Source organism: Myxocyprinus asiaticus, chromosome 34 (assembly GCF_019703515.2).
Source record: "Myxocyprinus asiaticus isolate MX2 ecotype Aquarium Trade chromosome 34, UBuf_Myxa_2, whole genome shotgun sequence".
Classification (NCBI taxonomy): Eukaryota; Metazoa; Chordata; class Actinopteri; order Cypriniformes; family Catostomidae; genus Myxocyprinus; species Myxocyprinus asiaticus.
This window is the reverse complement of record NC_059377.1, coordinates 39,633,809-39,646,275: the sequence shown is the minus strand read 5'-3', so window position 1 is coordinate 39,646,275 and position 12,467 is coordinate 39,633,809. Positions and strand designations below refer to the sequence as shown.

At 38.6% G+C, this 12,467-nt stretch overlaps 1 protein-coding gene across 1 annotated transcript in view; it reads right to left on the bottom strand.

Annotated features, from left to right (window-relative positions):
• The window catches only part of LOC127425074 (ras-related GTP-binding protein C-like), a 9,243-nt gene extending 2,864 nt beyond the window's left edge, over positions 1–6,379 (bottom strand). Inside the window, exons 1-6 of the mRNA XM_051670709.1 lie at positions 6,025–6,379; positions 4,032–4,235; positions 2,163–2,362; positions 1,490–1,604; positions 1,130–1,272; positions 770–912 (exon numbers count right to left, since the gene is read on the bottom strand). Of these exons, the coding sequence (XP_051526669.1) occupies positions 770–912; positions 1,130–1,272; positions 1,490–1,604; positions 2,163–2,362; positions 4,032–4,235; positions 6,025–6,210 (991 nt within the window). The 5' untranslated portion in view covers positions 6,211–6,379. The remainder of the gene's footprint in view (positions 1–769; positions 913–1,129; positions 1,273–1,489; positions 1,605–2,162; positions 2,363–4,031; positions 4,236–6,024) is intronic.
• Positions 6,380–12,467: the final 6,088 nt, after the last annotated feature.

The window sequence follows — 12,467 nt, the reverse complement described above, 5'->3', positions numbered from 1 at the left end:
TGTTCAATAAATTTTTTAGTATCAGTCTGATATGCTGTAGTTATTAACTAATTTTGAAAGCACTTTTTATATAGCCCTGCTATTTAAAATAGTCCGTGCTTTAAAATATGAAAAAGCGAATACATGTACAGTACGTGCACAAGAACTTCACAGAGCTTCATTTGATATCAAAATGCACAGACACATATGAGAAGCACAAATATCTGAAGCTCAGTTAATACAGGTACTCCACAAATAACTAAGAATTAAACTCTAAACCTCATATTTGCGCTTTTCTTTTTTTGCACTTCATTATCATGCAGAAACACCATGGTAAATAAAAGTTTTAGGCATTTGTGAAAAATGTTGTCTAATCAGGATGTTCTCAAAAATAATGCCATAAATCATTTTTGTTTTTCAATTAACTTCATACAAAGTGCAGTTAACTTAAAAAAACTAAATCAATATTTGGTGTGACCACCCTACCAATTCTTCCAGGTACACTTGTACAATTTTTGGGATGTTGGTTGTTGGGATATAAAATAAACCTCTTAAGACAAATGTTTTTTGTGAAAAATCTAATGCGCCTAAGACTTTTTCACAGTACTGTATGTCATCATGAAATCAGGGACCCTCCCCTTGAAATCCGAACACAAGTGGTCAAGAGACGCATATTACAACCAGGTGTAAACAGTGATGTGTCTCGCCTGTCCACTTGCGATTGGATCATCCAAATCACATCTTTATACCAGGTGCAAACAGGGCCTTTATGGCACTTTAACATCATCACCTTTCCTCTCGAAGCTCTCTTCTCTCAGAATACAGACCAGCGCCAGGAACTTGGTGACCTCCTTCAGGTAAAGCACTGTGGTGTTATTCAGCTTTATAATGGCCAGAGACTCCTTATCATAAGCGTTGCTGTCATCTTTCAGGCTAAAAACACCAACAAATGGATAAGAACATCATTTTATTCAACCTACAGTATGATGACAAATGGAGGAAACACTATATTAACCTGATATGAACACTGGAAGCATAAGAAAGCATGCAAGATCATTTTTTGTATCTATGGTGCATGACAGTGTATTAAAGACAAATAAAGCACAAGGTCTTTAGTATTATTGACATTTTCATGTTCATAGTTTCTCACCCATAAATACACGAGACATCAATAACGACATCGATCATGTCACAGCACAGCTCATACGATTGCATGTCCACCGGTGAGCTGTCTGTGGCGATGTAGATCTTACTCACCACGTCAAACAGGAACGCTTTCTCAATTCCGGAATTCTAAAAAGGCAACAAATACATTTAACAAACCACATTGTGAGCTGATCGGACTTGACTGGACTGAACAAATCCGGAAACTACAAGAAATACATTCAGGAAGCATTCCAGAAGTAATCTAGATTTGCAGAGCAGCATTCCATAAATCACGCTGGTTGGAGTCTTAATTGTGCTTGATTGTAAAACTAGTAAAGTTGAGGAAAAGCAGCTGTATACGTACAGAAATAAAAATGTTGAGGAGGTTTTCCAGTGTGGGCAGTTGAGGGATGAGTTTTTGGACCACCTTACTGAAGGCCTCAAAAATAGAGTGGTCATAGATGCTAGTGAGATAGAAACTGAAACCAAACACAGAAATATCATAAAACCAGACGTTAACCCATATAACACATACTCATCCAAACAAGTTTGAGTAGAAACAGTTCGAGCAAAGTTAAATACATAAAATAATTAAAATGGATCGACCAGTTGGAGGATTGTTGATTTTGACCAGTTGTCATTTACTGCAAATAAATGCTCTAAATGACAATATTTTTTAATTGAAATTTGGGAGAAATGTTGTCAGTACTTTATAGAATTAAACAAAAATGTTCATTTTACTCAAACACGTACCTATAAATAGTAAATCCAGAGAAACTGATCATTTTTCAGTGGTCTCTTGATTTTTCATTACTGTATCTCCGTTGGAATAAACCCATTAGGAGAATGTAATATTATGGGAAGCGCTTTTATAAATGTCACTGTTTTATTAGTGACACGGAACATCTAGCTTATATTTAATATTCCCAAATGCACTACTTGCTTAGACTTGCTGTACAAACTAACTATCTGTTAAGATCACACAGTATCAAGGCAAACAGATTAGATTTCAGGGTCAGTATGTTTGGATGACTTACCTGAGGTGAAGCTTTTCCAAGCTGGCGTCGGCTAGATCATCATTAGCTCTCTGATGAATGTCTCTCTGCGTCTCTATCTTATGATCATCCGATAAACCGTCCACTTTGTGTATAAACACCTCAAAATTGATCTCTGGGTTCACCCTGAACGCCCGCGACACTGTCAGATGAAGCCGCCCTAACGCCTCTACATAGTCATCCTACAGAGAAAGAATTTTATTTTATTGCATATTAGACACTTTTATTATGTTGTCTTGACAAAGCCAGCATACTGTTATTCACAGACATGCTTTAGCATTTTCACAAAAATTACCAATCGTAACTCCTCCTAGGGCTTTCAGACTACATCCACCAAACTTGGTACAGACTTCCAAACTGTTTTGAGTCAGGTTGCTTTGTGTTTTCTAACAGATCTGACTTCGGTTTTCACAAAACAGACAATCAAACTTCAGAAAAACCCCATATACTTACACTGACGTAATGTTCAAATGTACTAACATTGTATGTTGTATACGATATATAATATTGTATGTTAAAACAATCATATCAGTAAAGTACTTTGAAATAATAATAAAAACAATATATATAAACTCACCGACCACTTTATTAGGTACACCTGTACATCTACCTATTCATGCGATTATCTAATCAGCCAATTGTGTGGCAGCAGTGCAGTGCATAAAATCATTCAGATACGGGTCAGGAGCTTCAGTTAATGTTCACATCAACCATCTGTATGGGGAAAAATGTGATCTCAGTGATTTGGACCGTGGTATGATTGTTGGTGCCAGATGAGCTGGTTTGAGTATTGTAACTGCTGATCTCCTGGGATTTTCACGAGCAACGGTCTCTTGAGTGTAAAGAGAATGGTGCGAAAAACAAAAAACATCCATCGAGCGGCAGTTCTGTGGGCGAAAATTGCTTTTTAATGACAGAGGTCAGAGGAGAATGGCCAGACTGGTCCAAGCTGATAGGAAGGTGACAGTAACCAAAATAAACACGCATTACAACAGTTCTATGCAGAAAAGCATTTCTTAACGTACAACACACTGAACATAAAGGTGGATGGGCTACAGCAGAAGACCACCCCTCTGGGTACCACTACTGTCAGCTTAGAACAGGAAACTGAGGCTGCAGTGGGCACAGGCTCACCAAAACTGGACACTAGATGATTGGAAAAACATCACCTGGTCTGACAAATCTGGATTTCTGCTGAGGTACACAAATGTTAGGCCCACTGCAGCCTCAGTTTTCTGTTCTTGGCTGACAGAAGTGGAACCCAACGTGGTCTTGCCATCTTGCCGGACTACAACATTTTTCTATCCTTGGAAAACAAAAGGAGATTTGGCTTAGTGTTAGCTTCAGACACCATTCATTGCATCTTTTTTTCCCCCCATGCAATGAAAGTGAATGGTGACTGAGGTGTCCACAACATAAACAAAGACTTACAGTTTGGAACGACATGAGTAAATGATGACAAAATAGTCATTTTTGGGTGAAATATCCCTTTAAGATGGAAGAAATGTTTAGGCAAGGAGGCTATTTTAATCCCAAACAAGAAAAAAAAAAAACCGTTTCTGGAAGCAGATGCCCACACTGAACTCAGAGACGGATTTTGATGACATTATTCTTTTTCATTTATCTAAAAAAAAAAAAAAAAAGTCTAGTTTTGTAGTTTGGTTGATGAAGGGCCATGTAAGCACTAAAAATTCTCCATAAAATGTTGACATGCTGTCAAAGCTGCAACCACAAAACTCTCAGGGCGCGGTTGCAAAAAAAAAAAAAGTTATAATGCCACTAAGGATTTTCTTCACTTAAAGGGATTTTTGCGACCGGGCTCAGAATCATATTTGGCTCTTTTCAGTTTACCTGGGCATCGATGACGAAAATCAATGCGCCGGTGCCCCTGAAAATCATCTCGTAATCGAAGGTCGGGTCAAAAAAATCCACCTGCCCCGGAAAGTCCCATATGTGAAAGTTCACAAAGGAACTGCCGGAGATGTCGTCCTTGTGAATCTTGTTGGTGCTCTCCAGAAACAACGTCTCGTTGGGAGACATTTTATGAAACACCACCTGAAATTCAAAACAACAGAGGTTACAAGCACTGATAAGTACCAAAACGTACACAGTACCATGGTACCATCACATTTACACTGGCAGCCTAAAGTTTGGAATAATGTACAGATTTTGCTCTTATGGAAAGAAATTGGTACTTTTATTCACCAAAGTGGCATTCGACTGATCACAATGTATTGTCAGGACATTAATAACGTGAAAAATTACTATTACAATTTGAAATTTTTTTTTCAGAACTTCTTAAACTACTTCAAAGAGTTCTCATCAAAAAATCCTCCACGTGCAGCAATGACAGCTTTACAGATCCTTGACATTCTAGTGGTCAGTTTGTCCTGATACTCAGGTGACATTTCACCCCACACTTCCTGTAGCACTTGCCATAGATGTGGCTGTCTTGTCGGGCACTTCTCACGCACCTTACAGTCTAGATGATCCCACAAAAGCTCAATGGGGTTAAGATCCATAACACTCTTTTCCAATTATCTGTTGTCCAATGTCTGTGTTTCTTTGCCCACTCTAACCTTTTCTTTTTGATTTCTGTTTCAAAAGTGGCTTTTTCTTTGCAATTCTTCCCATAAGGCCTGCACCCCTGAGTCTTCTCTTTACTGTTGTACATGAAACTGGTGTTGAGCGGGTAGAATTCAATGAAGCTGTCAGCTGAGGACATGTGAGGCGTCTATTTCTCAAACTAGAGACTCTGATGTACTTATCCTCTTGTTTAGTTGTACATCTGGTCTTCCACATCTCTTTCTGTCCTTGTTAGAGCCAGTTGTCCTTTGTCTTTGAAGACTGTAGTGTACACCTTTGTATGAAATCTTCAGTTTTTTGACAATTTCAAGCATTGTATAGCCTTCATTCCTCAAAACAATGATTGACTGATGAGTTTCTAGAGAAAGCTGTTTCTTTTTTGCCATTTTTGACCTAATTTTGACCTTAAGACATGCCAGTCTATTGCATACTGTGGCAACTCAAAAACAAACACAAAGACAATGTTAAGCTTCATTTAATGAACCAAATAGCTTTCAACTGTGTTTGATATAATGGCAAGTGATTTTCTAGTACCAAATTAGCATGATTACTCAAAGATAAGGTGTTGGAGTGATGGCTGCTGTCTAGATTTGATCAAAAATGACTTTGTTCAAATAGTGATGGTGCTGTTTTTTACATCAGTAATGTCCTGACTATACTTTGTGATCAGTTGAATGCCACTTTGGTGAATTAAAGTACCAATTTCCTTCCGAAACAGCAAAATGTGTACATTATTCCAAACTTTTGGCCACCAGTGTATATACCACGGTACTCTAAGATATTTAAAAGAACACCATGGTACTACCACTATCACAAAATGGTATTACCATCTGATAAGATCACTGTACCATTTGATTACCATATTATATACCATATTTACATGGTACTCCAAGGTGCTTCAAAGGATGCTGAGGTATTACCATGATGATACATGTTGAAATACCACGGTATTACCATAATATAAGTAGTCAGATAGAAAGAAAGACCGAATATTACTGTTGTATCAACATTTACAGAATGGTTTTACCATGTTTTAGACATCTACACTGGTATTTATCAAAGTATCATGCAATTACCATCTGGTATTACAAGATACTTAAAAGAATACCATAAAATACTTCCATTATGGTAGTGTCCAAACCATGATTTTATCATCTGATCTAATGAAAAGCTGACAGACACACTGTTTAATGACATTACCATGGTACATGTCCCAAAAACATGGTATTTCCATGGTACTTTTTTTTGTTAGCCTGACCTTCTGTATTGAAGATTTTCCACTGCGCCTCAGTCCCATGAGCAGTATTCTTGGTTTATTGTCAGCAGAGGGAGAATTCTCCAGATTTTCCTGCATCATGTCCATGTTTTCCACGCCATAGCCGAAATCTTTCGGGAAAGAGTCAACCAGGCTTCCGGCTAGCTGTTCCTCGTACTCAATTGACATGTTTAAACCTCTTTTAAACGTTACAAACACCTCTAATCTGTATATTTAGGCGTTGTGGGCTCTGTTTAAGTGATCGAGGCGGAGTCGGTGTGGAATAATGGTTTAGTTTGGATACAAATGAGGAGGTTTCATAGTGAGAAGCGGTTAGCTTGCTGCGTCAACAACACAAGCAAACGGGAAGCTGATCATATGACAGGCGCAGTGGAGGGAGGCTGCAGGTGAGCGTAAAGTCCTGTCGGGTGAGCGGCCTCTAGATGGAGCATTCTCGGTTATCGGCCTGTGGCAATTATTTGACTCGATTGGCATTTAAAAATTATTTATTTATGTATTATTTCATTAAACATAAAACACAAATTCAACAGTTTTAAAGATTTATATTTATTTTTCAATTAAAAAAAATAATGTATTTTTTTATTGTTATTATCAACTACATACAAAATGAATTAAACAGACATTTTTAAATATTTATATTTATTTTTCAATTACAAAATTGTAATGTATTATTTCATTGCTATATTTAACAACATTTTAAAACACGAATTAAATAGGCTAGTGTTAAATATTCATATTTATTTTCAGTTTAAAACAATATTTATTAATGTATTATTTTAATGTTATATTTAAATACATTAAAAAATGAATTAAATAAAAAATATATATTTATTTGTCAATTACAAAACATCAATGTTTTGTTTCATTGTTATATTGAACTACATTTTAAAACACGAATTAAATAGTGTTAAATATTTACATTTATTTTTCAATTTAAAACAAAATGTATTTATGTATTATTTTATTGTTGTATTTAACTACATTATAAAATAATATTTCTATTCAGTAACATCTATCATGATCTATAACTCTGCATAAAATTTAATGACATCTATGTTAAAATTATTCTATTTGTTTCCCTGTCTCAACCTCGGGATTCATACTTTTATTTATTTAATTAATTTATTAGTATTTATTTATGTATTTCTATTTTTTGTATCTTTGAATTATTAAATTGATAACTGAGTTCTTTATTTCCTTTTATGTGGCACTCCTTGTCCTCTTTAGTTTGTAAGTCAGCAGCCATATCACCCTGCAGCTCTTGCCTGGTTGCCCACTAAAGCTAAGTGGGGTTGAGCCTTGCCAGTACCTGGATGGGAGACCTCCTGGGAAAACTAAGGTTGCTGCTGGAAGAGGTATTAGGGAGGCCAGCAGGGGGTGCTCACCCTGTGGTCTGTGTGGGTCCTAATGCCCCAGTATAGTGATGAGGACACTATACTGTAAAAAGGCACTGTCCTTTGGATGAGACATTAAACTGAGGACCTGACTCTCTGTGGTCATTAAAAATCCCAGGACACTTCTCATAAAGAGTAGGGGTATAACCCCTGGTGTCCTGGCCAAAATTACCCCCATTGGCTCTTAATAAGCTTTACGCTGATAGCGTAATATGTTTCATCAGAACGTGTGTAGAGGACGTGATTCCGACCAGGACAATACGGATCTATCCGAATCAGAAACCATGGATCAATAACGATGTTCGCGCGCCACTTAATGTGCGGACCTCCGCTTTTAATTCCGGGAACGCGGAGGAGCATAAACAAGCCAGTTATGCCCTCCGAAAAACTATCAGAACCGCAAAACACCAGTACAGGAGCAAGACTGAAGGACAGTTTAACACCATCAACTCTAGAAGCATGTGGCAGGGAATTAACATCATCACGGACTTTAAAGGGAATAAAAACTCCGCCATGAACACCGCTGCCTCTCTACCGGATGAGCTAAATACTTTTCATGCTCGTTTCAAGGGAAATAACACCGCCCTCGCGGAGTGAGCTCTCGTGACTGAAGCTACAGAGGTTAGTTCACTCTCCGTCTCTGTAGCGGATGTAACCCGATCCTTCCGACGGGTGAATATCCGCAAAGCCACGGGCCCAGACGGCATTCCGGGCCACGTCATCAGAGCGTGCACGAACCAGCGGGCTGGTGTTTTTACGGACATTTTCAACCTTCCCTCTCTTTGTCTGTAGTCCCCACATGGTTTAAAACATCCACCATTGTGCCTGTACCAAAACAATCAAAAAGAACTTGTTTAAATGACTGGCGTCCTGTTACTCTGACCCCCATCATCAGCAAATGTTTTGAGAGACTAATCAGAGATTACATCTGCTCGGTATTGCCACTCAATCTTGACCCGCTGCAGTTTGCTTACCGCAACAACCACTCCACTGATGATGCCATTGCATCTACAATACACACTGCTCTCTCCCACCTGGAAAAAAAGAACACTTATGTGAGAATGCTGTTTGTAGACTACAGCTCAGCATTCAACACCATAGTGCCCTCCAAGCTAGATGAGAAACTCCGGGCTCTGGGCTTAAACAGCTCGCTGTGCAGCTGGATCCTGGACTTCCTGTCAAGCAGACGCCAGGTGGTTAGAATAGGCAGCAACATCTCCTCATCACTAACCCTCAACACTGGAGCCCCGCAGGGCTGTGTTCTCAGCCCACTACTGTATTCCTTGTACACACATGACTGTGTGGCAACACATAGCTCCAATGCCATCATTAAGTTTGCTGATGACACGATGGTAGTAGGTCTGATCACTGACAATGATGAAACAACCTACAGAGAGGAGGTGCACACTCTGACACACTGGTGTCAGGAGCACAACCTCTCCCTCAACGTCAGTAAGACAAAGGAGCTTGTGGTGGACTTCAGAAGAAAAGACAGAGAACACAGTCCAATCACCATCAATGGAGCACCAGTGGAGAGAGTCAGCAGCTTCAAGTTCCTGGGTGTCCACATCACTGAGGAACTCACATGGTCCGTCCACACTGAAGTCGTTGTGAAGAAGGCTCATCAGCGCCTCTTCTTCCTGAGACGGCTGAGGAAGTTTGGAATGAACCGCCACATCCTCGCATGGTTCTACACCTGCACTGTGGAGAGCATCCTGACTGGCTGCATCTCCGCCTGGTACGGCAATAGCACCGCCCACAACCGCAAAGCACTGCAAAGGGTGGTGCGAACTGCCAGACACATCATCGGAGGTGAGCTTCCCTCCCTCCAGGAAATATATACAAGGCGGTGTGTGAAAAAAGCTTGGTGGATCATCAGAGACTCCAGCCACCCGAGCCATGGGCTGTTCTCACTGCTACCATCAGGTAGGCGGTATTGCAGCATCAGGACCCGCACCAGCCGACTCCATGATAGCTTCTTCCCCCAAGCAATCAGACTTCTGAACTCTTGATCTCCCACGATCAAAATACATCAGCACTGCACTTTATTACTCTTACTCTTATATCTCACACCGGACTGTCATAAATTATATTATTATTATTATATTATGTTCTCTCTTAACCGACAGCCTGAATGTCAATACAGTACAATACTGTACATTCTATATATATATATATATATATATATATATATATATATTTTTTTATATATTTTTATTTTTTATTTTTATTGAATAATATGTATCTATATAGTAAAAAAAATAAAAAATAAAAAAATAAAATAAAACAGCGTATTGTATACTGTACAGTGTATGTTATTATTTGTATATTGTTGAGTGTAATTATGTGTATAACAGATGTTTAAATTGTGTTGTGTTAATTTGATGTTATTGTAAATTGGTATATGTCTCATCACTGTCACGACTGCTATGTTGATCGGAACTGCACCCAAGAATTTCACACACCATTGCACTTGTGTATATGGCTGTGTGACAATAAAGTGATTTGATTTGATTTGATCTTATCTATAATGGCCTCCTAATAATCCCCATCTCTGAATTGGCTACATCACTCTATTCTCTCCTCTCCACCAATAGCTGGTGTGTGGTGGCTGTTCTGGTGCACTATGGCTGCTGTCACATCATCCAGGTGGATGCAGCACACTGGTGGTGGTTGAGGAGATTCCTCCTATACTATGTAAAGTGCTTTGAGTGCCTAGAAAAGTGCTATATAAAATGTAAGTTATGATTATCAGATTATTTAAAAACAAATAATAATAATATTGAAAACATTATTAAACATTATTTATACAATGGCATAAAGAGTGAATGAAATGTATAAAATTAAATGAATGGATGCTCAGTTATTGAAACAAGAAATTCAGATTTAGGCCATGATAAAAAAATAAAAAAATAAAAAAAATGCACTGTTTATTATTTGTATTTGTATGACTTAGTATTCATGATACATTTTCATGTTGAATACAGTACCTAGGAGTCAACAAGCACCTTTTGTGCAGTGTTGTACAGCAAAATACATTTTAAGTGAACAATCATATGACCAAACAGTCTTTATCAGGATTAAAACAATCAAGTTTTAACCACTCAATTATATATGTCTCTACTATACAGCTGTGCTCAAAAGTTTGCATACCCTTGGAGAATTGGTAATATATGTACCATTTTTAAAGAAAACATGAGTGAGCAGGCAAAACACATTTCTTTTATTTCTTATGGGATTCATATTCAACTGTAGGTTATAACAGAATGGCACAATCATAAAACAAAACATGGCAACAAAGAAAAAAATGAAATGACCCCTGTTCAGAAGTCTGCATACCCTTAGTTCTTAATACTGTGTATTGCCCCCTTAAGCATCAATGACAGCGTGCAGTCTTCTGTAATAGTTGTCTATGAGGCCCCAAATTCTTGCAGGTGGTATAGCTGCCCATTCGTCTTGGCAAAATGCCTCCAGGTCATGTAAAGTCTTTGGTTGTCTTGCATGAACTGCACGTTTGAAATCTCCCCAGAGTGGCTCGATGATATTAAGGTCAAGAGACTGTGATGGCCACTCCAGAACCTTCACCTTTTTCTGCTGTAACCACTGGAGGGTCAACTTGGCCTTGTGCTTTAGGGTCATTGTCGTGCTGGAAAGTCCAAGAGCATCCCATGCGCAGCTTTCGTGCAGAAGAATGCAAATTGTCTGCCAGTATTTTCTGATAACATGCTGCATTCATCTTGCCATCAATTTTCACAAGATTCCCCGTACCTTTAGAGCTCACACACCCCCAAAACATCAATGAGCCACCACCATGCTTCACAGTGGGGATGGTATACTTTTCACTATAGGCCTTGTTGACCCCTCTCCAAACATAGCGCTTATGGTTGTGGCCATAAAGCTCTATTTTGGTCTCGTCACTCCAAATTACAGTGTGCCAGAAGCTGTGAGGCGTGTCAAGGTGTTGACGGGCATATTGTAACCGGGCTTTTTTGTGGCATTGGTGCAGTAAAGGCTTCTTTCTAACAACTTGACCATGCAGCTCATTTTTGTTCAAGTATCGTCGTATTGTGCTCCTTGAAACAACCACACCGTCTTTTTCCAGACAGCCTGTATTTCTCCTGAGGTTACCTGTGGGTTTTTCTTTGTATCCCGAACAATTCTTCTGGCAGCTGTGGCTGAAATCTTTCTTGGTCTGCCTGACCTTGGCTTGGTATCAAGAGATCCCTGAATTTTCCACTTCTTAATAAGTGATTGATCAGTACTGACTGGCATTTTCAAGGCTTTGGATATCTTTTTATATCCTTTTCCATCTTTATAAAGTTCCATTACCTTGTTACGCAGGTCTTTTGACAGTTCTTTTCTGCTCCCCATGGCTCAGTATCTAGCCTGCTCAGTGCATCCACGTGAGAGCTAACAAACTCATTGAATGTTTATACACAGACACTAATTGCAATTTAAAAAGCCACAGGTGTGGGAAATTAACCTTTAATTGCCATTTAAACCTGTGGGTGTCACCTTGTATGTCTGTAACAAGGCCAAACATTCAAGGGTATGTAAACTTTTGATCAGGGCCATTTGGGTGATTTCTGTTATCATTATGATTTAAAAAGGAGCCAAACAACTATGTGGTAATAAATGGCTTGGTATGATCACTATCCTTAAATAAAAGACAGTTTTTTTTTTTTGCATGATCAGTCATATTTTCAAAATCAATGCCAAAATTTCACAATTTCTGCCAGGGTATGCAAACTTTTGAGCACAACTGTATATAATTCCTTATATCCATATGTATATATTGAGCCAGTTTTCTGAAACAATCTAGAATTTAGTTCATGCATTTGTATCTCACGTCAGAATCTAAACAGATCTCCTGTAAAAATCTCTGGCACATCTCAGTAGACACCTTTACTGTATGCATATTTTACTGCATGCATGCATACACAGACTAATATTTATCATTGCATTGTCAATGTAGTTTTTATAATCCAGCAGTTGGCGCTAATAAAGGCTCACGCTCACAGTCACAGACAG